Raw genomic sequence first — 27709 nt, 5'->3', positions numbered from 1 at the left:
TGGGAATATCCCGTCATTCCAGATTCTCTCAAATAGTGGGTGCAGGGCCTCAGCATTTCTTTCCGCATCAACTTTTAGAGCCTCCGGTGGAATCTGGTCTGGTCCAGCAGCTTTCCCCCTTTTCATCTTGTTAATGGCACCCACAATCTCTGCTATCGATGGTGGATCACAGCTAATTGGTAGCTCATTCCTTGCAGGCAAAATTTCTGGCTGGTTGTCTGGTGGTGGTCTGTTCAGAAGGCAGTTGAAATGTTCCCTCCATCGTTCAGATTGAGCCTCTTTTCCAAAAATAGTTTTCCCATCTTTGTCTTTGACTGGTACCTCTGGTTTCCCATATTTTCCAGCAAGTGTCTTGGTAGTTTGATAAAGGATCCTCATGTGTCCTCCAGTCGCTGCTGCTTCTGCTTTCTCTGCAAGTCTGTTCATGAATGCTTCCTTGTCTTTCTTCACAGATCTTTTGACTTCCTTAGCTATGGCTCGATACTGCTCTTGTGCATCCAGTCTTGAAGCCCTTGTTCGGCTTGCATTCACTTGTTCCTTCCTTGTTCTCCTCTTTTCAATAAGGTCCAAGGTGGTTGGACTTATCCATTCTTTATGTTCCGATTTCTTTACCCCCAATACCTCGTGGCAAGTTGTTATGTAAACTTCCTTGATCTTTGCCCAATGTGACTCTACATCTATGTCCTCCTCGAGCTCAGTAAGAGGTTGGAATCTATTACTCAATTGTAGTTTGAATTCCTCATTCTTTTCCCCATCAAGTGCATTCACCTCGAATTTTCTTCTTGTATGTGATCTGGCCCCGTGTTTTCTGAGTCGGAGCTTAAGCTTTGCCAATAGCAGGTGGTGGTCTGATCCAACATCTGCCCCTCTCCGTACTGTCACATCTTCCAATGAACGTCTGAATCTACGAGAGATACAAAAATGATCAATCTGATTCTCTGTCACACCATCTGGTGAGACCCAAGTTGCTTTGTGGATCCTCTTATGGGGGAACACTGATCCTCCAATCACCAAACTGTTGAATGCACAGAAATTTGCAAATCTCTCACCATTATCATTCATTTCTCCCATGCCATGACGTCCCATGATACCTTCATAGCCTACGTTATCCTGTCCCACTTTTGCATTAGCATCTCCCATCAATATGTTGATGTCTTTCCTTGGCAACTTGTCAATGACTTGTTGTAGCAGACCATAAAATGTATCTTTGTCCTCATCTGTTGCATCATTTGTTGGGGCATAGATCTGTACAATGTTCATGCTGATCTTCTTACTCCGTGTTGTAAAGGACGCCATGATGATCCTTTCTCCGCATTGTTCCCATCCTCTCAGTGACTTCTGGGCAAACTTGCTTAGAATTATTCCTACTCCCTGTGTATGAATCCCGTCCCCTCTCCCTGAATATAAAATCTTCTCCCCAGACTTGAGGTGTTTCTGTCCGGATTGTATCCAGTGGGTTTCGCTTACTCCAAGTATATGCAGCCTGTATCTTCTCATCTCAGTCACAACTTGAGAGCTTTTTCCTGCTTCATACATGGTGCGAACGTTCCACGACGCAATTCGAAGCTGCTTGTTTGGCGAAGACGTCATCGGGTCAGCAGAGTCCTTTCGGCTTTGTCTGTTGTCCTTCATAAATTCTGTAATTCCAGAAACTCTTCGGTCGCCCAAGCTAAAAAAAGGATTTGGTTTGTCTGTCTGTGTTTCTGTAACGGTTTGAGTTTAACGGAAAGGGGTGTTAACCCTTTGCCAACCCCAACCTGGAGGACCAGGTGACTCAAAGATGGGGGAATCACACACCATTAGTCGCCTTTTACGACACGCTGGCTTGGCGTTGGGCTATTCTTGACCCTCTCAGTTGAGGGACCCCGGACACCACACGGGGAAAATTGGTGAACAGAGCCAGCACTTTTCGTTTCAAATTTAATACCCTTCCAAATCTTAAATATTTGTTGAATTAAAGAATTTTGTCTAAATCTAGGTTTAAACCTTGAAATATAATTTTTAATTTCTCAACTCTTGTCAAAGTAACAGGAGAGAATGTAAGAAGGATTGTTGGGACCATATCATACAGAGAATGAACATTTTTATATCGCTGAATTAAATCCCCATGAAGCCTTCAATATTTTAAACTTTGGAGATCTAGAGTTGATAATCTTCCCTCTTATGGCATGGATTCCAACCCAAGAAGCAATCTTTTTGCCTTCTATTGCATATGTCAATGCTTATTGATTGGTGGGGGTTTTTTTGTACATGGGGCTCCAAATACAATTTCCAATCTAGGAGTAGCTGTACACACACTTTAACTTTATCCTTAGTTGACCTTTGATGATGGCCATCATGTATATATTTGCAGGTCTGATAATCCAAATTATTATGGGCTCTTTGTTGTAATAGAAATACTCTCAAACCAATGAAAAATATTGCTCTTTACAACATGTTAAATCAGACCTGCAAATAAATAAATGTCGAGATGACCCATCAGATAAATCCACACTCAGGTGCAGAGCAAAACAAGCAAATTTAGTTAATCATATTGTCACTAACCGAGTCTATTGGTGGCAGCAATGACATAAACATCTGTCCTCTGTTCCAGACCAGACATCTCTAACAAAAGTTGGTTGGTCACTCGACTTGTAGATGAGTCCTATTCATAAAAAAGGATGGCAAATAGCCTTTCATGGTATTGATAAGCATTTAGATAAACAACACAAAGAATTGTGAATGAGTATTTCAAATTTGTTTGAAGCTAATTGAATACTGTGAAGAGAGAGAGAGAGAGAGATTTTCAAGAGAATATAAGAACGCTATTGATTATGTAATCTACAAAGACATTAATATTTGCCACTCTTTATCTAATTGGAATGTTAATTTCATAGAGAATGTGACTGATGTAATCTAAGCTTGTAGTCATATTATTGTTCCTTTAAAACAACATTTCTAAATTTGTTAATCTTCAGCTTTTGTAATGTAATATTTGACCACGTCAGCTGGCTCTATCAAGCACTATGAACCATGTTACTTCGATACAAATAACAAAAAGTACAGGGACTGCCACTTACGTCAGTTGATGATGACCTTCTTGGACAAATAGAATCAATTTCATCGAAGAAAATGATACACGGTGCTAAACTGTTTGCTCTCTTGAACAGGTCTCTCACATTTCTTTCACTTTCACCAACATACTGGAAAAGTAAATAGAAACCATTCTTACATGTATCAAAAAGTCCTGTGCGTATTAACTAATTTAAAGATTGGTATTGGTTAAAAAGAAAGAAAGAAAGAAGAGGAAGAAGAAGAAGAAGATAGAATCACAGAAATAATATAGCTAAAAGTAAAAAAAAAAAAAGAATTTAGCTGATAATTAGCTTACACATTTTTTGAGAGACTATTCCAGCTATTCTCGGTGTGTCTTTTTTACGAAACCCGCCGAAACCCTGCGAAACCCGCCGAATCCCGACAAAGTTATGGGAAGTAGGTGGCAGTGGGGAGTGAACCTAGAACTCAGGGAAGTGTACACCATTGGGGAGTGAACCTGGGACTGGGTTTCGGCAGGTTTCGTAAAAAAGAACTAGTGCTTTTTTACAAAACCCGCCCAAACCCGGCGAAACCCGACAATATCCAGCAAAGTTATGGGAAGTAGACAACTGTGGGGAGTGAACCCGAGACTCAGGGAAGTGTACACCAGTCGGGAGTGAACCTGAGACTAAGGTTATCGGCCGGTTTCGGCGGGTTTCGTAAAAAAGAATTAGTGCTTTATTACGAAACCCGCCGAAACCCGACAATATCCAGCAAAGTTATGGGAGTTTAGCAACAGTGGGGGTTGATCCTGGGATCAGGGCCGTTTGGGAAATAAACCTGGGACTAAAGGGAGATGGATACCATTGAAAGTTGAAGCCGGATATGGGAGTTGAGTACCAGAGGAGAATGAACCTGACACTATAGGAGATGGGCGCCAGTGTGGAGTGAACCTGGGACTCAGGGAAGTGCACACCAATTTGGAGTTAACCTGGGACTGTGGGGGATGGATAACTGTGGGTATCCGAGTCGAACTATAGGAGTTGGGTACCAGAGGAGAATGAACCTGACACTATAGAAGGTGGGCGCCAGTGGGGAGTGAACCTGGGACTCAGGGAATTGCACACCAGTGGGGAGTTAACCTGGGACTGTGTAAAAAGGTTATCAGTGGGAAATAAACCTGGGACTAAAGGGAGATGGATACCATTGAAAGTTGAAGCCGGATATGGGAGTTGAGTACCAGAGGAGAATGAACCTGAAACTATAGGAGATGGGCGCCAGTGTGGAGTGAACCTGGGACTCAGGGAAGTGCACACCAATTGGGAGTTAACCTGGGACTGTGGGAGATGGATAACTGTGGGTATCCGAGCCGAACTATAGGAGTTGGGTACCAGAGGAGAATGAACCTGACACTATAGAAGGTGGGCGCCAGTGGGGAGTGAACCTGGGACTCAGGGAATTGCACACCAGTGGGGAGTTAACCTGGGACTGTGTAAAAAGGTTATCAGTGGGAAATAAACCTGGGACTAAAGGGAGATGGATACCATTGAAAGTTGAAGCCGGATATGGGAGTTGAGTACCAGAGGAGAATGAACCTGAAACTATAGGAGATGGGCGCCAGTGTGGAGTGAACCTGGGACTCAGGAAGTGCACACCAATTGGGAGTTAACCTGGGACTGTGGGAGATGGATAACTGTGGGTATCCGAGCCGAACTATAGGAGTTGGGTACCAGAGGAGAATGAACCTGACACTATAGAAGGTGGGCGCCAGTGGGGAGTGAACCTGGGACTCAGGGAATTGCACACCAGTGGGGAGTTAACCTGGGACTGTGTAAAAAGGTTATCAGTGGGAAATAAACCTGGGACTAAAGGGAGATGGATACCATTGAAAGTTGAAGCCGGATATGGGAGCTTGGTATCAGAGAAGAATGAACCTGACACTATAGGAGGTGGGCGCCAGTGGGGAGTGAACCTGGGACTATGTAAACAGGATATCAGTGGGAGATAAACCTGGGACTAAAAGGATATGGATACCATTGAAAGTTGAAGCCGGATATGAGTGTTTGGTACCAGAAGAAAATGAACCTTACACTATAGGGGGTGGGCGCCAGTGGGGAGTGAACCTGGGACTATGTAAAAAGGATATCAGTAGGAAATAAATCTGGGACAAAAGGGAGATGGATACCATTGGGAGTTGAAGCCGGATTTATTTCCCACTGATATCCTTTTTTAGATATTCACAGGTTAACTCCCCACTGGTGTGCAATTCCCTGATTCCCAGGTTCACTACCCACTGGCGCCCACCTACTATAGTGTCAGGTTCATTCTTCTCTGGTACCAAACTCTCATATTTGGCTTCAACTTTCAATGGTATCCATCTGCCTTTAGTCCCAGGTTTATTTCCCACTGATATCCTTTTTACACAGTCCCAGGTTAACTCCCCACTGGTGTGAAATTCCCTGAGTCCCAGGTTCACTCCCCACTGGTGCCCATCTTCTATAGTGTCAGGTTCATTCTCCTCTGGTACCCAACTCCTATAGTTCGGCTCGGATACCCACAGTTATCTATCTCCCACAGTCCCAGGTTAACTCCCAATTGGTGTGCACTTCCCTGAGTCCCAGGTTCACTCCCCACTGGCGGCCATCTCCTATAGTGTCAGGTTCATTCTTCTCTGGTATCCAACTCCCATATCTGGCTTCAACTCCCAATGGTATCTATCTCCCTTTAGTCCCAGGTTTATTTCCCACTGATATCCTTTTTACATAATCCCAGGTTCACTCCCCACTGGCGCCCACCTCCTATAGTGTCAGGTTTCTTTCTCCTCTGGTACCCAACTCCCAAATCCGGCTTCAACTCCCAATGGTATCCATCTCCCTTTAGTCCCAGATTTATTTCCTACTGATATCCTTTTTACATAGTCTCAGGTTCACTCCCCACTGGCGCCCACCCCCTATAGTGTCAGGTTCATTCTCCTCTGGTACCAAACTTTCATATCCGGCTTCAACTCCCAATGGTATCCATCTCCCTTTAGTCCCAGGTTTATTTCCCATTGATATCCTGTTTACATAGTCCCAGGTTCACTCCCCACTGGCGCCCACCTCCTATAGTGTCAGGTTTCTTTCTCCTCTGGTACCCAACTCCCAAATCCGGCTTCAACTCCCAATGGTATCCATCTCCCTTTAGTCCCAGATTTATTTCCTATTGATATCCTTTTTACATAGTCCCAGGTTCACCACCCACTGGCGCCCACCCCCTATAGTGTCAGGTTTATTCTCCTCTGGTACCAAACTTTCATATCCGGCTTCAACTGTCAATGGTATCCATCTCCCTTTAGTCCCAGGTTTATTTCTGACTGATATCCTTTTTACATATTCCCAGGTTAACTCCCCACTGGTGTGCAATTCCCTGAGTCCCAGGTTCACTCCCCACTGGCGCCCACCTTCTATAGTGTCAGGTTCATTCTCCTCTTGTACCCAACTCCTATAGTTCGGCTCGGATACCCACAGTTATCCATCTCCCACAGTCCCAGGTTAACTCCCAATTGGTGTGCACTTCCCTGAGTCCCAGGTTCACTCCATACTGGCGCCCATCTCATATAGTGTCAGGTTCATTCTCCTCTGGTACTCAACTCCCATATCCGGCTTCAACTTTCAATGGTATCCATCTCCCTTTAGTCCCAGGTTTATTTCCCACTGATATCCTTTTTACACAGTCCCAGGTTCACTCCCCACTGGTGTACACCGCCCTGATTCCCAGGATCAACCCCCACTGTTGCTAAACTCCCATAACTTTGCCGGATATTGTCGGGTTTCAGCGGGTTTCGTAATAAAGCACTAATTCTTTTTTACGAAACCCGCCGAAACCGGCCGATAACCTTAGTCTCAGGTTCACTCCCGACTGGTGTACACTTCCCTGAGTCTCGGTTTCACTCCCCACAGTTGTCTACTTCCCATAACTTTGCTGGATATTGTCGGGTTTCGCCGGGTTTGGGCGGGTTTCGTAAAAAAGCACTAGTTCTTTTTACGAAACCCGCCGAAACCCAGTCCCAGGTTCACTCCCCAATGGTGTACACTTCCCTGAGTTCTAGGTTCACTCCCCACTGCCACATACTTCCCATAACTTTGTCGGGATTCGGCGGGTTTCGGCGGGTTTCACAGGGTTTCGGCGGGTTTCGTAAAAAAGACACACCCGCTATTCTTTTGGTACCAAACTCTCAGCTTCTGGATTATTTTTGTATTATTTAATCCAAAAAAATTGTTAATCTTCTTTAGTTTCAAAAAAACAATTTACACTCTAATTCTTTAAAATCCATAAAAATTCTTTAATATTCTCCTATTGTAAAATTGATGATGACAAAACCAAGACAAGACAACTGAACTTGTAACAATGAAAAATTAATGATGGCAAAACAAACACAAGACAGCTATACTTGTAACACGGAAAAATTGCTGACGATGAAATAAAAAGGATGAAGTAGCAGGTGTGGGTAAGGTGCACTATCATCTCGGTATTCTGGGATGAGCCACACTTTTTATCTTCTTGCTTCATTTTATTATTTCATTTTAAATAAGAGAGAAACTTTATCACCATTTGCCACAAAACTAAGCATTATTGCAGATGACACCTGGAATATTTAACATTTCTTCAATTCCAAAGACAAGTTTCCACATATGATAAATAAAGCTGTTCTTGTTTTTTTTCTTCTTTTTCTTCTTAATTAATTTCATTAATTCACGCGGGTACCAAACAGAGATATGTAAATTAAAAATTAAAAATTTCTCTAAAATTTCAAGACAATCATTGTGACCAATTCAATTTTGTATTAACTAATAAGATCATAAAGAATTATGAGACATTGCATGCAATACCATTACCACCATTAATACGATAAAGATGTGTTTGATAAATAAGCAATGCTTTTACCTTATTCAAAAGCTCAGCACCTTTGATGTATAAGAAATTTATACCAGCTTCATTTGCCACTGCCTGTGGAAAAAAAAAAAAAATCAAGACCAATATCCTTTCAATTCATTTATATATCAATCTAATTATCAATCTAAATTATAAAATAAAACGAATGAATGAAAAAAAAAACATTTGGAATCAACGAATGCCTGTAATAACACATAAATCTTTAAAGAGAGTAACAATATAAAAATTATCTTTATTCGTCTTAAAATTCAGATTAAAAGTCGAAAGTTTTAGGTAATTTAACACAGTGAGTGTAATGTAATTACGAGTGATGTAGACCATACCCTTGCAACAGATGTCTTTCCACAACCTGGAGGTCCCACTAATAGGACACCTGCAGCTGATGTCATACCGATAGCCTGATAAAGGCCTGGTCTTTTGGTTCTCTCCTGAAACAAACATAATCCACATGACACAATTAAACTTAATTATGTGAACCTCACAAAACCAGTTATAACTGTCATCCGAGAAAAATTTTTGTAAGTTTACTAAGGTAATTTCTGGCAGTGACACAAAACAGCATTGTGTGACCTCTAGCTATGAAGTGAATAGAAAAGTGCCAGAAGACAATAGAGAATAAAAATTTTTCGCGGCGGTGGTGGGGTTCGAACCTGCGACCTTATTGGTACGACAACTCCGCCTGGCAGGTGAGAGCGTGGCTCTACCGTGTGAGCTATCCACGAACACAAAAAATATTCGTTTCAAACCCAAAGTCATTACTAGATCCCTCTCTCACCCACTTCTTGAGACCGCCGATTCGTTCGTACACCACCATCGCGAATAATTTTGACCAGCAGTTAAGCTTAATAGCCAATATTCTCAACACAAACATATAACATAGAAACGATTGAGACATTGAGTATGCTCCGGTGTATGGGGTGAATTTTTAATTCAGAAAAGTGAGTGGAGCAGGCACTTATGTTGGTAACAACAAGATATGAAGTGAATAGAAAAGTGCCAGAAGACAATAGAGAATAAAAATTTTTCGCGGCGGTGGTGGGGTTCGAACCTGCGACCTTATTGGTACGACAACTCCGCCTGGCAGGTGAGAGCGTGGCTCTACCGTGTGAGCTATCCACGAACACAAAAAATATTCGTTTCAAACCCAAAGTCAAAATTATTCGCGATGGTGGTGTACGAACGAATCGGCGGTCTCAAGAAGTGGGTGAGAGAGGGATCTAGTAATGACTTTGGGTTTGAAACGAATATTTTTTGTGTTCGTGGATAGCTCACACGGTAGAGCCACGCTCTCACCTGCCAGGCGGAGTTGTCGTACCAATAAGGTCGCAGGTTCGAACCCCACCACCGCCGCGAAAAATTTTTATTCTCTATTGTCTTCTGGCACTTTTCTATTCACTTCATATCTTGTTGTTACCAACATAAGTGCCTGCTCCACTCACTTTTCTGAATTAAAAATTCACCCCATACACCGGAGCATACTCAATGTCTCAATCGTTTCTATGTTATATGTTTGTGTTGAGAATATTGGCTATTAAGCTTAACTGCTGGTCAAAATTATTCGCGATGGTGGTGTACGAACGAATCGGCGGTCTCAAGAAGTGGGTGAGAGAGGGATCTAGTAATGACTTTGGGTTTGAAACGAATATTTTTTGTGTTCGTGGATAGCTCACACGGTAGAGCCACGCTCTCACCTGCCAGGCGGAGTTGTCGTACCAATAAGGTCGCAGGTTCGAACCCCACCACCGCCGCGAAAAATTTTTATTCTCTATTGTCTTCTGGCACTTTTCTATTCACTTCATATCTTGTTGTTACCAACATAAGTGCCTGCTCCACTCACTTTTCTGAATTAAAAATTCACCCCATACACCGGAGCATACTCAATGTCTCAATCGTTTCTATGTTATATGTTTGTGTTGAGAATATTGGCTATTAAGCTTAACTGCTGGTCAAAATTATTCGCGATGGTGGTGTACGAACGAATCGGCGGTCTCAAGAAGTGGGTGAGAGAGGGATCTAGTAATGACTTTGGGTTTGAAACGAATATTTTTTGTTTCGTGGATAGCTCACACGGTAGAGCCACGCTCTCACCTGCCAGGCGGAGTTGTCGTACCAATAAGGTCGCAGGTTCGAACCCCACCACCGCCGCGAAAAATTTTTATTCTCTATTGTCTTCTGGCACTTTTCTATTCACTTCATATCTTGTTGTTACCAACATAAGTGCCTGCTCCACTCACTTTTCTGAATTAAAAATTCACCCCATACACCGGAGCATACTCAATGTCTCAATCGTTTCTATGTTATATGTTTGTGTTGAGGTTTGTGTTGGATATTGCTTTAAGCTTAACTGCTGGTCAAAATTATTCGCGATGGTGGTGTACGAACGAAGTCGGCGGTCTCAAGAGTGGGTGAAGAGGGATCTAAAAATATTTGGGTTTGAAACGAATATTTTTTGTGTCCGTGGATACTCACACGGTAGAGCCACGCTCCACCTGCCAGCGGAGTTGTCCGTACCAATAAGGTCGCAAGTTCGTATCCCACCACCGCCGGAAAAATTTTTATTCTCTATTTCTTCTGGCACTTTTCTATTCACTTCATATCTTTGTTGTTACCAACTAAGTGCCTGCTCCACTCACTTGACATATAAAATTTCACTCCCATTACACCGGATCTAAATATTGGCTATAAGCTTAATGCTGTCAAATTTTCGCGATGGTGTGACGACAAATCGCGTCTCAGAGTGGTGAGAGGATCTATGACTGTTGAAGATATTTTGGTTCGGGATACTCACACGGAAGCAGCCTCTGCGGAGTTGTCGACCAAAAGTCGCAGTTCGAACCACCACCCCGCAAATTTATCCTATTGCTCTGCCTTTTTATTCATTCATATCTTTTGTACCACATAAGTGCCGTCCATCATTCTGATAAAAATCACCCAACCGACATACTTCTAATCGTTTCATTATTGGTTAGAATGTTAAGCTTAATGCGCAAATTATTCGCGATGTGGACAACGATCGCGTCTAAGAAGGTGAAGGTATAAGACTTTGGTTGAACATTTTTTGTTGTGATATAAGTACACTCTCACCGCCAGCGATTTCGTACATAGGTCCAGTTCGACCACCCGCCCAAAATTTATCTCATGTCCTGCCTTTTCTATTCCTTCACTTTTGTTACCACAAAGTGCCGCTCCACTCACTTCTATTAAAATTCACCAACGACATACTCAATCTCATCTTATTTTTGTTTAATATTGGCTATTAAGCTTAACTGCTGGTCAAAATTATTCGCGATGGTGGTGTACGAACGAATCGGCGGTCTCAAGAAGTGGGTGAGAGAGGGATCTAGTAATGACTTTGGGTTTGAAACGAATATTTTTTGTGTTCGTGGATAGCTCACACGGTAGAGCCACGCTCTCACCTGCCAGGCGGAGTTGTCGTACCAATAAGGTCGCAGGTTCGAACCCCACCACCGCCGCGAAAAATTTTTATTCTCTATTGTCTTCTGGCACTTTTCTATTCACTTCATATCTTGTTGTTACCAACATAATGCCTGCTCCACTCACTTTTCTGAATTAAAAATTCACCCCATACACCGAGCATACTCAATGTCTCAATCGTTTCTATGTTATATGTTTGTGTTGAGAATATTGCTATTAAGCTTAACTGCTGGTCAAAATTATTCGCGATGGTGTGTACGAACGAATCGCGGTCTCAAGAAGTGGTGAGAGAGGGATCTAGTAATGACATTTGGTTTGAAACGAATATTTTTTGTGTTCGTGGATAGCTCACACGGTAGAGCCACGCTCTCACCTGCCAGGCGGAGTTGTCGTACCAATAAGGTCGCAGGTTCGAACCCCACCACCGCCGCGAAAAATTTTTATTCTCTATTGTCTTCTGGCACTTTTCTATTCACTTCATATCTTGTTGTTACCAACATAAGTGCTTGTGTGACCTCTAGCAAGTCAGCTCACCCAGCTCAAATAATGGTATCAAGTTCAATACACCTCCCAAAAGACACAAATATAAACGCACACTCACAAACACGCATACATACACACACAAATGACACTATTTTGTTGCTTGATAGTAACAAAAGTTCTCCATGGATTTTCGAAATCTTTTGAATGGTAATAGAACACAATATCATCTCTGAAAATTTCATAATAATTGATGGAAAAATACAGGTACAGTTGAATCTTTTTTTAAAAACAACTGTTGATAGCGCCAGACAGTGCATAACTTCAGAATATCCGGAGGGGTGGGTGGGGGTGACAAACTTGAGCTTTTATATAGCGCAATATCCACTAAACGCGCTCAAAGCATTTTACAAAGAAAAGAGACAAAATATATAAATATATTTATATACACATGCATGCAAATGTCAAGACCACACACAAATAAAAATATGTGCATATAAATACAAACCATGATACACAAGTTGAGTTTTTTACGGATGTAATCCAATCCTCCAATATCCTCCCAGCTTGTATTTGGTACCAAGATAACATCTTCTTGCTTAGCAGTTGGTTTCACCTCAGACATTGCTTTCTGTTGACAGATTTGTTTGTTTGTTTGTTTTTAATAGTTTTACGGCGCTTGCAACACATTAAGGTCATAACAGCGCCAGTAAAAAGGAAGAAAATGGGATAGTAAAAGTTCTAGAATTAATTAAAGCACAAAAGAAAAGGTAAGACAAAGTGGAATTGGTTCAAATAGGGAACAGATGTAGATTCCAAGAGCACACCGTCAAAGTACTTAGTTTGAGATCACCTAAAAGTCTCATCCAGACACAAGCACAGGTCCCAACTAAGAGGAATACACTCAAATGTTTACCAATCATATAATTGTTTGTTTTGTTTTTTTCTATTGTGTAAAACCTATTTTGTGTGACTTGAGCTCCTTGGAGAAAAAGCATAAAGTACTTTTAGTAATTATTATTGTGAAGGAAAAGCAGGCACAGAGAGTTACATGCAAAATGAACTGAAGTAGGTTGTGTAAAGCAGAGCAAGTCTGCTGTGACAGGGGTTGAGATGGCATCCATACCCTGGGAGAAGAAAGCAAAGGAGCATGTGAACATCAAAACGATATCTTTCCCCTTTAACCCACAAATGATCGAATATTTTTTTGAAACTTGTCAAAAATACCATAATCTTAATAAGAATAAACATACCTGAAAGTCAGCTTTATGAAGCTTGACTTCAAAACTTTCTAATTCTTCCTCTGAAAATTCAACTTTCTTTCTTTTTCCATCTGCAAGAAAAAGTCCAAATAGCATAATTTTTATAACCATTTTGTTCATTTGGTATAATTGTTGGTTTAAATACCATTTGAAATTGAATTTTTACCCTAATAATCCCTCTCGTGGGGAGTGGGGAAAAAAAAAATAAACAAATAAAATCTTTGATAAATGACCAACCTCATTCCTCTCAATGTAGTCTGATCAAAAAAATATAAAAAAAGAATTTCTTCTATGTCTAACATAAGAACGACGGGCAATTTAATTAGATAGCAGACCTGTCATTGCAATTGATTTAGGAAGTAATATTTATGACTAAAGTAAGGCTCAGAAAGATTTACAAAATTAGGTAATTATGCATACTGATTGCTGTAATCTTATTGGAAACAAAGGGAAAATTGTATTCAAAAACATTTCAAAGTGGTGTGAGCAGCCTTCAAATGAGAGGAGATAATCTTCCACTCTCACAATCCCTCAGCTGTCCATTTACGGAAATATGAAATTAAAAACCCAACATTAGCTTTCACTGTCTCTTTCCTTCAGCTGTTTTGTTTATGGAAATATGAAATTAAAAACCCCAACATTAGCTCTCTCTTTCCCTCAGCTGTTCATGTATGGAAATATGAAATTAAAAAGACAACATTAGCTTTCACTCTCTTTCCCTCCACTGTTCATTTATGGAAATATGAAGAAAAAACAAACAAACAAAAAAACACCAGCAAATCCCTAAAAAAATAAATAATTTCAGTAATCGCTGTAACGTCTTTTTATAGATGTGAAGATGTGAACTGCCTTACTGGATTCTGGTTACCATAATGAATGTAAAAGATAATCGGTGTTGTGGTGATGGTAAACCATACAAATTTCACTGGAACATCAGAGCTGCCAACCCCATCTGATGAGAATGTGTACAATGGGACCTCAAAATGGGGGAGATTTCATAAAAATGGGTACAATTCTGAAATCGATGGAAACTAACTATTGTGAAAGTAAGAGGAAGGTATAATTACATAAAGTCACACCACACAAGCTCAATTGCAGCAGCAATGATGTTCCCAAGACTATAATCCAATCCTTTCAGAATTATACCTCCCAGCATGAAGATCATAATTGGTCAAAAAATATATGAATATCCACTTGGTCACCAAGGTTTCTCAATAGGCTAGTAATAATATGAATTACAACTAAAGAAAACTGAAGTGATTCTGCACACTAAAAATGGGTATAATCTTGGGGGAAATGTGTACAAGTGTACAATCACTGAAAATGCGTACAATTCCGCATTTTTTGCAGTAGGTTGGCAGCTCTGGAACATCCTGTGAGCTAGGTCATCTTAAACTTTCAAATCTAATATCAGTTTTGCTGAATAGTTAAGTAAAACCTTCACAAATATTTTTCATTCATATATTTTCATCATTATTGATGAGTAAAAAGTCGTTCTTAAACCAATTGTTCTCAGTCACTAGTTTTTCTAATCACCCTGAAAGAAAAGTCAAAAAAGATAAAAACTTTAAAATGAATATTATCATTTTCAGGAATAATTGTAAAATGAAATGATAATATACAATACTCATAATTTAGGCTTCTGCAAAGATTTATAATCTAAATCCTAATATCATCATCATCTATTAATATTTTTTAAAAATCATATTAGCAATTAATTTCAAATCAATGCAAGGAATATATTTCAAATGAGAAAAAAAGACACACCTGTAATTTCATTCGAACTGTTTTCAACGCCAAAAGCACTTTTCTCTTTCTTCCACTCACATATCGTTCTGTACAGAGCACAGGCATTAGAAATAGACAGAAGGGTTTTCAGATCACAGCCCACATAACCGGGAGTCAATTCTGCTATGTCTGAAAGGGACACATCATCCGCCAAGTTTGCCTCTTGACATATGGCTTGTAAAATGCTGAAAGTATAAATAAAATCACCAATTTTTTCAACCAAAAAAAAAAAAGGTCCAAAACAAATCAAAAAATAAATTTAAGGGAAGTTTATGAATTTGTCATTGTGTATGTTTGTGTACGTATGTAGGTAAGCAATCCTTTGAACATCATTTTTAGAATTCTCTTCCACTTCAACTTAAACATTCAAAATCCTTTGATGCTTTCAAAGCTGGTTTGAAATTTTACCTTTTACCTTTGTAGATTAGGAATAATACACTAATTGTGCATCATATAAGATATATAATTTTACTGTTATATACTGGTAAAACACGATAGAAAGGAAATGTAAGGTACTATAAAATGGGGGGGGGGGAGGTGAATTCTAAGAATTTGAGACGTTCTGAGTGTTTATTCTTTTCACCCCCTTCTCTCCTACTAACCCCCCTTCTTTCTTCATCTGCAGCACCCTTGAAATTTTCATTTTCCTTTCAACCCACCATCTCTCTCAGATTCTCTCTCACACACACCCATCAACAGATACACTCTCAAACCCTCTGTTTCCCTATTCCCTCCCAACCTTTTTCATTTGGTCTCATTATCTAAAGAATACATTGCTTCATTTATGAAGAATCATGACCTCAGGTTGCTTATTTTTGATGCAATGATTTTATTTTCTTTCAATTTATCACAAAATATAATTTATTGTCAAATAAATCACCAAATCAAAAATATAAATCATAAATCATATTCACTATGAAATGAATAAATTGAAATAATTCTCTTTTGAACTTTTCATTATCAGTTTATCACAATTTATGGAAACCCACCGAACAGTTACAAAAATGCTTTTGCTCAATCATTCTTCAAATTTTATGTCTTTCCTTATCATATATCTTTAACCCTTTTGCCACTAACCTGATATTTCTACTGTGTGTGTTATTGCCTAAACTACCATTAGCTAATATTTAGGCCATAAGGCTAGAAACATAAACTGCAGCACGGCCGATATATCAGCCAACTTACTGTTTATTAAAACTTTGTACTGATACTTTTTGATTGACTTGCTATTCTTGCAGTACATATTAGTTGATCATTCTTTTCACGTTTTTTCATTTGAAATGTGAAGACAACATTTTTAAAATGAAATTGGAGCCTACTTTGAATTAAGTGATTCTGATACAGACATTTTGATGAAGAGGGTGAAAATTTTACTTCAGAAGTAAATCAGATCCAGACGATTCAAATGACCTTTCAGAAAATGTACAATTCCTATATGGTACAGACTATAGTTTGGTCACTGTAAGCATTTCACGATACTATATACAGCTAAAAGAGTACTCCAAAAAAAGCAAAAAAAAAAGCCTTGGTAGTCTTTACTGTTTTAGTGTAATTTATTGAGGCAGTTCTAGCACTGCAAGGCAAAACTGGGTGGTAGCAAAAGGGTTAATATCACTTCCCAATATGTTTTAATTATCAACTCTGCGTTCATTCCTCATAGCAAGTTGTGTCAGTTACCATCTCATGATGCATCAGTTTTTTGTGGTTTTTGAAAAATAAGCCCTCAGAACAACACCTTAACATTTAGATGCCATTTAAAGTTACTGCAAGAATTGTTGAATCACCATTGTTAAAGCTGAGACCAGTTCATTAAAGTTTCAGAATTTAAAAAAATGAAACTATATTATGTCTGGAATCTTTGTATTCTCTTGAGTTACATCAGTTACCATACTTGAGAATAATTAAAAACAACAAATTTATGCCACCTGGGAATAAAACATTCCTGTCAGAGGATCAAATCCTGGTTTATCATTCCTCATTTGGTAAATTCCCTGTCATCAAAATTTTGTTTTTGAGATAAGTATGAATGTTCTGATTGTTGCAACCTTTTGATATTTTATTGTTTTTACTCAAAACCTAAAAAATCGTATTGACTTTTTACATAAATTCATGAAAAATAAATGTATTTTTCCTGATAATCATAAAAAAGTCCTACCTTTTTCTTGCATCTCTGTTAGGAAACCTTAGTGCATACTCAATATCAAATCGACCAGTTCTCCTGAAAGCTTCATCCAAAGAGTTGGGACGGTTTGTTGCACATATCATCAACACCGGTAAATTTTTGGCGCGAAGCGCTATCAAAAGTATGAAAAAAAAATAGTATAAATATTTGACAAAATACGTTTTTCCAGGGCTCAAAGTGTTATCTCTATCAATTAACAGTACCCCTAGCAATTTGCTCAATTGATCCATTTTTTTCATTGATTAAATAACCCCCAAAATATGGCCAAGATAGATGGGAGAATAGAAAATTAAAACCTAATCACATGTTCATTATTTTTTTTGACGCCGGGTTGGAAAGTGGTGACTACCAATTACACAAAACACATGTCCTGAACATTATAATAATATAAAAGCTGCAAAAAAATATTTTTTTGGACCTCCCTGTCCACCCAGCAGTTGATGGGTTAGCTGGATCCGTTAGATCTGGTGGAAAGTACTTTGCAATAGACAAGTGTCCTGTCCAAAGGGTAGCAAGCAATTGCTATTGTCACATTATAGAAACTGGGATAAACTCTGGCTCCTTGGGCCTAATGGCTCTGGAGGACTAGTTTTTTTGTGGTGATAGGAATTTGTTAAAATCTAATTTCTTCAATTTCGAATAAAGTTTGATTTACTACATATTAAGAATTACAAAATCATACAAGTAAGCTCACTTTGAAAGACTACAAGAGATGTCTCATCATCAATACACACCACAGAGAATGAATGAAGAAAGAGAGAAGGAAAGAGAAAAAGTGAGATTATGGATGAAAAGAATATCAATTTTTTTTTTAATTGTCCAATGGTCTTACCATCCATACTGTTGGACAACTGTGTTACAACTCTGCTTTCCATAGCTTTTGAAGCTGTTTCCCTTTTAGATGCTATAGCATCGACATCATCCACAAAGAGGATACAAGGGGCCAGAGCCTAAAATGTAGATGTTTTTGAAACAATAATTCTTGTTAATTCATTCATATAAAATAAACTAATTACCTTTTATTTGCATCCTTTTCTCTTTCGGGTGACCCTAAAAATATATCTGTTATGCATAAGCTTTGCAAAAGTGATAAAGTAAGATGCAGTGCAAATAATATTTAATTGGCACGATACCTACATGAAAGTCTTATTCCATCTTATTCTTTTTAATGTAACACACTAAACACAGTGCTTTTTTTTTTTTTTAAAGAAAAAAAAAGTTATCCTTAAAGACCAATTAAAATCAGAGATTTAAAAAAAAAAGAAAAAGAAAGAGCACACACTTGCCTTTAAAGCAAATGAACCAGTATCAGTTGCAGATGCAGTTGGGATCCCTCCCCCTTTGCAATAAACTGGTGTCCTATCAAATGATGGAAAGCAATTCCTAGTGCCGTTTTATGCACCAAAATAGGATAAACTCCAACTCTATGAGTTTGATGGCTCTAGAGGACTACTTTTAAAATAACTCTATTTTTTTCTCACCTTTTTCGATGACTGATTCATCTCTTTTGATCGAATTTAATATATATCAAACAAAATTATGATATTATTGCACACATGGTTCAGAAAAATAAAATTTCTTGATTTTTTTCAAAGATATTTAGAGCATTTGCAAGACTTTGGTTTGACGAAACAAACTTAGCAATCATTCGATAAAATTAATGTCATTTCAATAAACCAAATTAGTCTTTAAAATGTAATTATTGGCTAGTTGAGAACAAATTTGTGCAAATTGTTTGAATGGGTGAGATGGAGGCTTACAGCAGCTTGATTAAATAAATCCCTGATGTTTGCCTCTGAGTCCCCAGATATTCCTCCAACTAGTTCTGTGGCTGTCATAGATAACAGGGGTACTTGGTATTCCTGCAAATGGTAACAAAGATAAATTAATTAACAGCATCCTTCCTGATCAATTCTGAGGAACTTAAAAACATCACCCACCCCCCCCCCCCCCTTCTCCTGGAATCCCAATTAAAGGGAAAGTCCAAACAAAAAATTCTGTACATAAACATGAGTCATGATGCAGAGATGTCCTCCTTGCCTCTCTTCTCCCTTCCTCCATCTCTCTCTCTCTCTCTCTCTCTCTCTCTCTCTCTCTCTCTCTCTCTCTCTCTGTATCTCTCCCCCTGCCTCTAAATTAATAAATAAATAAATGCATGCATAAATAAAATATGAATTTCTATAGACTCAGCACCCATTGCGATAATGCTGATGGCCGATTTCAAAAGCAACCACACTTAAATAAATCAAACATTCACAGTGCAGAAAAAATAGCACAACCTTAAACTACTTTCTGTCCCCTCCCTTCACTGGATTTCATAAAAATAAAATCCACATCTGTATTTTTCCTACGAAACAAATCTGAACATTGTATCAAATGAGGATTCCAACTTACAATCCCTATCAAAAGACATGAAAAACACCGAAAATTTTAAGATTTAAGTAAAACTTTGTACAGCTTTATTCAGTAAGAATAGGTGTTTTTCTTTTCTCAGAGGGAGAAGTGGCGAGGCAGGGGGGGGGGGGGGGGGGAGGGGGTGTGATGAAGGGAAGAGGCCATCTTCTGGTGACCTAATTACATGGTCCTCAAAAAGAATTTGGATATTTAATTTGATGCAAAATATTGCACTGGAAGGGACTAGAAAGCTCACTTTATTACTAGCAAGAATTCACCTGTTTTGATCCAAAATTGAGATGGCTTTTTTTCTGACCACTCTATCCATACAGTAGCGATTAGGTAGTTAATCAAATCTGGCGGAAAGTACCTTGTGAATACTTGTCCTACCCACAGGGTAGCAAGCAATTACCATTATGATAGTTTCAAGCTTTGAAAGCATTGTCTTGTTTTGTTACAGAGGCAAATATTTTGTAATTAATATTTTCATAGAAACAATTATGTAACCACTCCAAATAGATTTTTTTTTTTTTAAAAGAAAAGGAAAGGATGAAAACCGTTTTGAAAGTTTACCCCGGCTATAGCATTGGCTAGCAATGTTTTGCCACATCCTGTCGGGCCATGAAGTAAAAAACTCTTTGGTAAGTCACCTTTCACCCTGGGCAGTATTTCGGGATACTCTAAAAACTGCAGTCTTTCTTGCAAATGCTTAGAAAAAAAAAAAAAACATTAGAAGGACAAGACCACAAAAAACAATTAAGGGGTCAAAATATCCAAAACGATTAACATTTTTTATCAAACAATGTTTAGACCATTCAATAAAATTAGAGATGATATGAAGTTTCAAAATACTTTTAATTTAGAATACAAAAAAAGTCATATTTAACTTTATTAGCATACAAAACATCCAGTGTGTATTGCATGAAAACAGACTGAAACACTGCCACAACTACTACTACAACTACTACTACACTTTTACTACCACTAATACTGTTGCTGCATTAAAAAATAATAATAATATCAATAACAGAAATATAGTGGCCCTGCCTAAATGTCCAGTCATTGCAAAGAAAGATATAAGTTGATAAAGTTTTAAATAAAGTTGGTATATATCAACTTGGGTCATGAACTTGAAAAACGACTACAAACCTCTAATATACTGACACATCCTCCCACATTGGCAAATGTAACTGTTGACATAATAGGTTCTTCTGGAAGACAGAAAAAAGTATACATTTATTGAACGGAAAAAAAGCAATCTAATGGGATTTCAAATCAACAAGCATTGGTAAAGTGTCCATCTATCCATCTATACAAAAAAACAAACAAAAAAAACGTTCAAGTTTGAGGGGGAAAAAAGTCATTTTTACTCCCTATACAACTTTGAGAAAAATAAGGAACATCAGAAGACTTATTTTCAAACAGTAGAGGCGATGCATTTAAATTCGTTTTCTTATTTTTTTCAATTTTTAGGCTCTACATATATAAAAGTCCATATTCTAAAATCAATTGATAGGAAGAAGGATCATATCAAAATTAATTAACGTTACTTATGAGGTACTTTTAATTTTCAGTAGTTACTTTCACATGTAAAATGATATGTGCTAACGGTTAGCTTACAAAAATAAAGGTATAAAATGTGATCAAGAGTGAAAGCACAATTTCCATTTCCTAATCTTACACTAATCACAAAAACGACCCTCATTAAGCAGAAAAATGGTGCAATCAAAAACTGACTTTGATGCTTTTTCTTTTTCCTCAAGAGGCTTTCTGTAATAGGGTTGTTGGCACTTGTATTTTCTGGTGACGTGCTTCTCCTCCTTTTCTTCACTGGCTTTTTTGTTCTGGGACCCTATTTTCAGAGAACAGAAAAAATAAAACCAAATACCTGCCATCTAGAAAAAGATTATAATCGTCCTCATCAACTCTCAACTTGAAAGGTGATACAATTGGTATTAGCTACATACTTTTAATATCAAACATAAATGGGCAGCGTGGCTGAGCAGTATGTATTTGCTTCATACCCGAAAGGTACCGAGTTCGATCACCAGCCACTGCGCTGTGTGGTCTTGAGCAAGTCACCTCACCCTAGCTCAAATTGTTGCACTGCGGCTGACGCCTGGGTTATTCCAGTCTTCCCTTGGAATAGATCCTAGAGACAAATTTCTTCTATGAGATGAATAAAGGGATTTTTAAAAAATAAATAAATAAGTGCATAAACAAGAAGTTAAAAAAATGATCACAAATATATTTTTAATATTTCTTTTCTTTTTTTAAACCATATTTAATAGCTTGAATGCACATCATTTCAAATATTTTCATATGAATAGATAAACGATAAAACTCAACTTACTTGGTCGCTACTGGTTTGACATTTAGATTGACTTAAGTCCAAATCTTTTTTATTCTTACTGCCTCCTCTATCAATAAACCATTGGCCATTCTCTCTTGACTCTGTCTGTGATGCCTTTAAAGAGAAATCACCGGAGCTTGGTGTTGAAATCTGTCCATATGGGGATGACTGATTTTTCTTGTACATGCTGTTAATCATATTGTTCATAATGTTTTTGTCCTGAAAAAAAAAAAAAGGAAAGAAAAGAAAAATTCATGTGGGTTAATCTGAAGAAGGGAAAATAAATAAATGAAGGAAATCCTCCCACCCCCTGCCTCTCCAAAATATTGAAATATAAAGAACAGATTATCAATATTGAATGTCCTTGAACGATGAAAGACAAAGAGAGAAAGAAGAAAAGGGAGACAGAGAGTGGGCATGTGTAAATATATGTGAGAGAGAGAGGGGGGGAGAGAGAGAGAGAGAGAGAGAGAGGGAGAGAGAGAGAGAGAGAGAGAGAGAGAGAGAGAGAGAGAGAGAGAGAGAGAGAGAGAAAGAGAGAGATGATCAATATTAAAGTTGTACTGGCTCATGGTGGATTCAAGGGCGTGTAGTTTTTGACCTCTTGTAATGCATTCTGAGCTCATAAGTAGGAGGGTGACTTGCACTTAATTAAAACTCTAAATTATTGGCACAATGACAACAATGATGATGATGTACTGAACTGCTTCTCCTCATGAACAAGACTTTTCTTTAGAATAGATCTTGTGGAATTTGATCCATTCTTGTTTCAAAGTAACTTCCAATCCACATATTATGATATAAATCTGACAAGGTATCTCACCTAATATATGTTCAAAGAGTGCAATATCAAGTGAAAGTGCTAGCCATGGACTGAGATACTGCTGAGTGAGGTGTGCAGTGTGTACATATATATTATCTTGTTGGAATGCTGTCAAGTCATTATGGTCTCTGAACACTGGATCAACAAGAGATTGCTAGACATCTTTGATACTGAAAGCTCCCCATAAATTGCTCTTTTCAACTTCTCAATACCTTTAATTAGCCATTTGCAATTGAACCTTGTCAGAAAACAACACACCTATCCTGTATTGTTTTGCCCATCTTTGGTCAGTCTGAGCCCACAAAGGAAAATGCTGGTGATGCCATCGAGTCATTTTAAGGCCAGCCTTCATGGCTCTCGGGACTGCAACCCTAATGCTCCAGATACATTGTTGTATGGCATCGGCAGACACACTGTTATGTTTTCCCATCACTATGCGCACTCTGTCTGTTGCTGGTAGTGTGTGATCAACCAGTTGCCTAAAGACCAAGCAGCTATCATAATCCTGAGTGGTTGACCATTTCTTGGTCTATTGTGTGAACATGGCTTGTTTGAATGATTCAAACAGACATCAAATTGTATAGTGACTGCAATTTGGTCACCTCGCAAATCACCTGAAGTAAAACATTACATTTAGAAATGCCAGTTGCTTGTAAGCACTTTTCTATTATCTTTGGTAGTGTATATGATTAAGTGGACATAAGAAAAATCTTAATCACTGGCCTTATTATACCTTACCAAAAAAATAAAAATTCTGTGCACTTCATAACAACCACTTCAATTCCACACCCTCTCACAATGGTTATTGGTTCCATCACATGGCTTATGGACCAAATCGACATGCACATCCTGATAACTCAGTGACTTGATTTCAGTTTGGAGAAAAATTTAATTAAAAATATACAGGAATTTTTTTAATGGCGTGGTTTTTATTTTTGCTGTTAAGTATGTTTATTATTTTCTGATGATTTTTTTTCTTATAGAATTGTAATATTCAAATCATATTTGTAAAACTGACAATAAATCGTTCTCCTATTTAAATGGGTAATGTCAACTTATTCGGGTAAGTAATGTATCAACCGTGCAACTGTTATCACATGTAAATCTTAGTTGCTATGTTTTACTCCATCCTATCTTTTTAAAGAAGAATGTAATCAATACCTAATTTGTGACCTTTATTATTGAGTTGTTTATTTGAATCAATAGGCAAGCATTCAATAAATGATAACTATTAATTGCAGTGACATTTTAATAAAAATTTAACTTACCTCATAATCAACCAACTCTGTGTCTGTATTACTGTCACTACTGCAATATCATCAGAATGGACAAACAATTATAATTTTTCATGTTTCTTGTATATCTACACCCACATAGATATTTTGTTTTTGTCCAGGGTTTTACGGTGCTTGCAACACATTTAGGTTATTTCAGCGCCAATAAAAAGGAAGAAAATGGGATAGTGAAAAAAATTCTAGAAATACAAGTAAAGGTAGCCAAGAAAAAGAAAGACAAAGGAGACTGGTTTAAATAGGAAACATGTAGATTCCAAGAACACTATCGGTGCACTTAGTTTGAGATCACCCAAAAGTCTCAACCAGACACCAGTACAGGATCTCACTAAGATGAATGCACTCAAATGTTTACAGAATATATCCAAAACAGAATGCATAACCAACAATACATAACCGAGTGATGATTAACAAGGAAAAAAATGTCATCTCCCAAAACTAATATTAAACATTATACAGTTTCCCCCTCAGCTAAGGACTCCGACAAGGGCCAGGACAAAGACAGAAAGCAACTCGGAAAACAGATATAAGGGGATAGAGGACAGAGAGAGAGAGAGAGAGAGAGAGAGAGAGAGAGAGAGAGAGAGAGAGAGAGAGAGAGAGAGAGAGAGAGAGGGGGGGGAGAGACTGAGATTTACTAAAAGTTCTGTACTGCCATTTTCAAAATCAGCATCATATTTATCTCATTTTCTATTTTATAATCATTTGAAATATGGATGACAAAAAAAAAACAAAAAAAACCTACAAATTTTTTTCCAAGTAACAATACAGAAAATACATGCATTTTTAGACATTAAAAAATCTCACCTGCTCGAAACCTTTATTGATACTTCAAAGCCTTCTTTCTGCAATTCCTTCAATGCAATTGGATAGCCTTGAAAATTAAAAACGCATTGACAATTCAATAATACAAGAATCTTACACTCTTGTTTTGTTTTTTTTTAATTCCAGAATGTTCCTAATTGCTGCACGAGCTTGTGAGTTGGTTAGGAATCCAAAACACAAAAGTGCAAGAAATCTTTTATTCTACCCCTCAATCAATTTTGATTTAGATTTCTCTTAAAATCCACGAATTATTATTGTAAACTTAATATCATTACACGTTACAATTCATTGGCTTGGGAAAAATAATAGATGATGAATGTGGAATCATTTTTTTTAAAACAATAAACTTTTAATACATAATATATCAAAAATACATTTATGAATCATCAACATATCATCAAATAAGATAATAAAGCATCTCCTTCACTGTGTAGGATATCATGACAGAAAAAACTGTAAAGAACAATTTTTGGTAAAGGCAAAAAGTGAATGAAGAGAGAGAGAGAGAGAGAGAGAGAGAGAGAGAGAGAGAGAGAGAGAGAGAGAGAGAGATAGAGAGAGAGAGCGAGAGCGAGAGAGAGTGAGAGAGAGAGAAAGAGAGAGCATACTCTAATGTCCTCGTCCTTGCATGCTCAATGTGTATTTATTGTGATGCAGGCAATACTTATCACAGCGTTTAAACTGCACTATAAATCTTGACTGTTTAGTTTCCCGCTGTTCCGAGTGCCGACGTAACCTCACCCGACAGGTAACTGGGGTCAACAGCAGTCAGCTGATCAATTCCCAGAACGTAGATTTGACGTGCATTGGGTGATACCAATGGATGATTTCCGTACCAATTAACCTCATGATCTTCGTGATGATGCAATTCCACCCAAAATGCAAAGAATTCCTGCAGACCTCCTCTTTCCATCGGTCCAACTTTTATTTCAATACCTCCAGTACTTATTCCACAAGCCGTGATTCAAATTCACCTATTACTTGTAATTACCTCAGGATTATAAAAAAACGTTTCTATAAATTCCAAATTTTTTTGGTGTGATGCACAAGGCACAATTTTTACTACGAAATGAAGTAAGTTTCATTTAGTCTTCAGTTTTCATTATTTTGTAACGATTATTTTTCCGCGGTAGGTCAGGTAATAATGATATTACTTCTTTAGTCTTGTTCTTGAAACGTAATATTTCGCTGCGGTTTTATTGTTAATTATATTTATTTTCTATTTTTTCAATGATGAGTTAATTTGATTTTTAAGTTGCATAATTTGAATTATCTTGCTAATGTTTAATTTTAAATGACATTGTGTGTTGGGCCTCAACTTAGCTCAACTGCTTGAGCATTAGACTTATGTGTAAATGATCCAAGTTCAATTTCAAAATATGTTAGAATTTTCCTGCTCCCCCTTTCTTTCACCAAATTGGGTGAAGTATTTGGTTTTTCTTGTTCCAAATTTTATGTACGATGTTATGTATGCATGGATATGAGAAGTAATACAGAGTGTTTTAAAACTCATTTTATTCATTAATTCACTATCATTACTTACATCGCTCAGTCAATTTTGAATTTTCTCTTACAGCATGGACCACACAACTGCAAGTCATAACCAAGCAGTGAATTCATTATGTAGGACATGTGGTATGATTTGTTTAACACAGAAATAGAAACGTGCCCGCAAGAAACCATTCAAATGTTCAAATTATTCTAATGACATTCTTTTAGTCTATGGGACTGACACGGCATTGGACAAGCAAGGAACACACTCATAATTTATGTGTAAAATGTACACATTATAAAGCACATTGAATACACGACTCATTAGCTTCTTTGTATTAACTCATTGCCAAGACGCTAATAATAAATAAATCAACCTTGAAACGGGTTGCACTTGCATGTTTGAAATAGACAGATATATTCAAAGTGCAATAAAACATTACACGGATACATACAGAAAATATTTTCCAAACAAAATAATCCTAAAACACACCTCCTTGAGTACCACTGCATACCACACATCACTCAATATAAGTTTGGACTTAGACTTCTTGGAGAACAAGACACAGAGAGCTGTCACCAAACAACAGCACAATTGGAAAAAAGAGCATCTGGCATTATCAATGATATGAATAAAATGCGATTTGTCATCAACGCAATGCAGTTAAAGACCAGCCCCAAACTACACTGACGAGTTTGAATGCTCGTAGCGGTTATATTTTTGTTGAGGACAAATACGTTTTTTGTGAGGAGAAGTATTTACATCCTGTCTTTATAATACATAAAATTCAGACAAATCCATAGCAACGTTTTTTTTTCCTCTAATTTTTGAAATGTTGCACCCACTAAATTTTGTGTGTAATTTGTTACCGTTCATTGATAACTTATAATGAGAAATCTAGTAATACTATGAAAAAATAAAAAACACACAGTAAAAGTAGAAAATATAAACTTTTATACCAAGTAGTAATATTTCAACTCATTCAATATGGTGTCTTACAGACAATAAAACAAAACATTGTTAAATTGAGTGAAACAGCAATCCCCGTTGGGTAAATTCCTCTCGGTGATTGACCGCTCACGTGACCGGGTCAGCAGGTGTCAGGAACGGGATACCGTCTCAACTAAACTGTTATCGTTATGTACGCTCCTTCACAAGAGTGAGCATTTCTGATATAAAGTCACCCCAACTATCGGGTAACCACTATGGTGTAATGGTAGAACATCTGACCAGTAATCAGGAGGTCTTAAGTTCAATCCCCAGTCGAGGCAGGCAAGTGTTTGGGAATGATTTGTACTTGTATTTTTCTCTCTGCAGTGTCTGGCATTGTTTCATACGCACCTTTCAGATTTTATCTGACATCACAGCCTGCTCCCTAATAGGGTGCAATTAATGACGTTGAATATTACAATTAAATTAAATTATCTAAAATCCTC

At 37.8% G+C, this 27709-nt stretch overlaps 1 protein-coding gene across 2 annotated transcripts in view; it reads right to left on the bottom strand.

The window, feature by feature from the left end:
* Positions 1-27709, bottom strand: part of LOC144980276 (nuclear valosin-containing protein-like) — a 46244-nt gene that overhangs the window by 6668 nt on the left and 11867 nt on the right. For both annotated transcript variants that reach the window (XM_078927913.1, XM_078927921.1), the window contains exons 4-19: positions 24764-24830; positions 23933-23972; positions 21842-22060; positions 21226-21340; positions 20638-20699; positions 20062-20196; positions 18855-18956; positions 17927-18044; positions 17068-17206; positions 14892-15097; positions 13116-13195; positions 12371-12493; positions 8271-8375; positions 7939-8001; positions 3060-3182; positions 2545-2644 (exon numbers count right to left, since the gene is read on the bottom strand). In XM_078927913.1, coding sequence (XP_078784039.1) covers positions 2545-2644; positions 3060-3182; positions 7939-8001; positions 8271-8375; positions 12371-12493; positions 13116-13195; positions 14892-15097; positions 17068-17206; positions 17927-18044; positions 18855-18956; positions 20062-20196; positions 20638-20699; positions 21226-21340; positions 21842-22060; positions 23933-23972; positions 24764-24830 — 1797 coding nt within the window. The remainder of the gene's footprint in view (positions 1-2544; positions 2645-3059; positions 3183-7938; positions 8002-8270; positions 8376-12370; positions 12494-13115; positions 13196-14891; positions 15098-17067; positions 17207-17926; positions 18045-18854; positions 18957-20061; positions 20197-20637; positions 20700-21225; positions 21341-21841; positions 22061-23932; positions 23973-24763; positions 24831-27709) is intronic.

This window comes from Berghia stephanieae, chromosome 1 (assembly GCF_034508935.2).
Source record: "Berghia stephanieae isolate SIO BIC M18660-M18661 chromosome 1, UCSD_Bste_1.3, whole genome shotgun sequence".
In the NCBI taxonomy this organism is placed as follows: Eukaryota; Metazoa; Mollusca; class Gastropoda; order Nudibranchia; family Aeolidiidae; genus Berghia; species Berghia stephanieae.
Note: the sequence above shows the minus strand (reverse complement) of the source record. Positions and strands in the feature narration are given on the sequence as shown.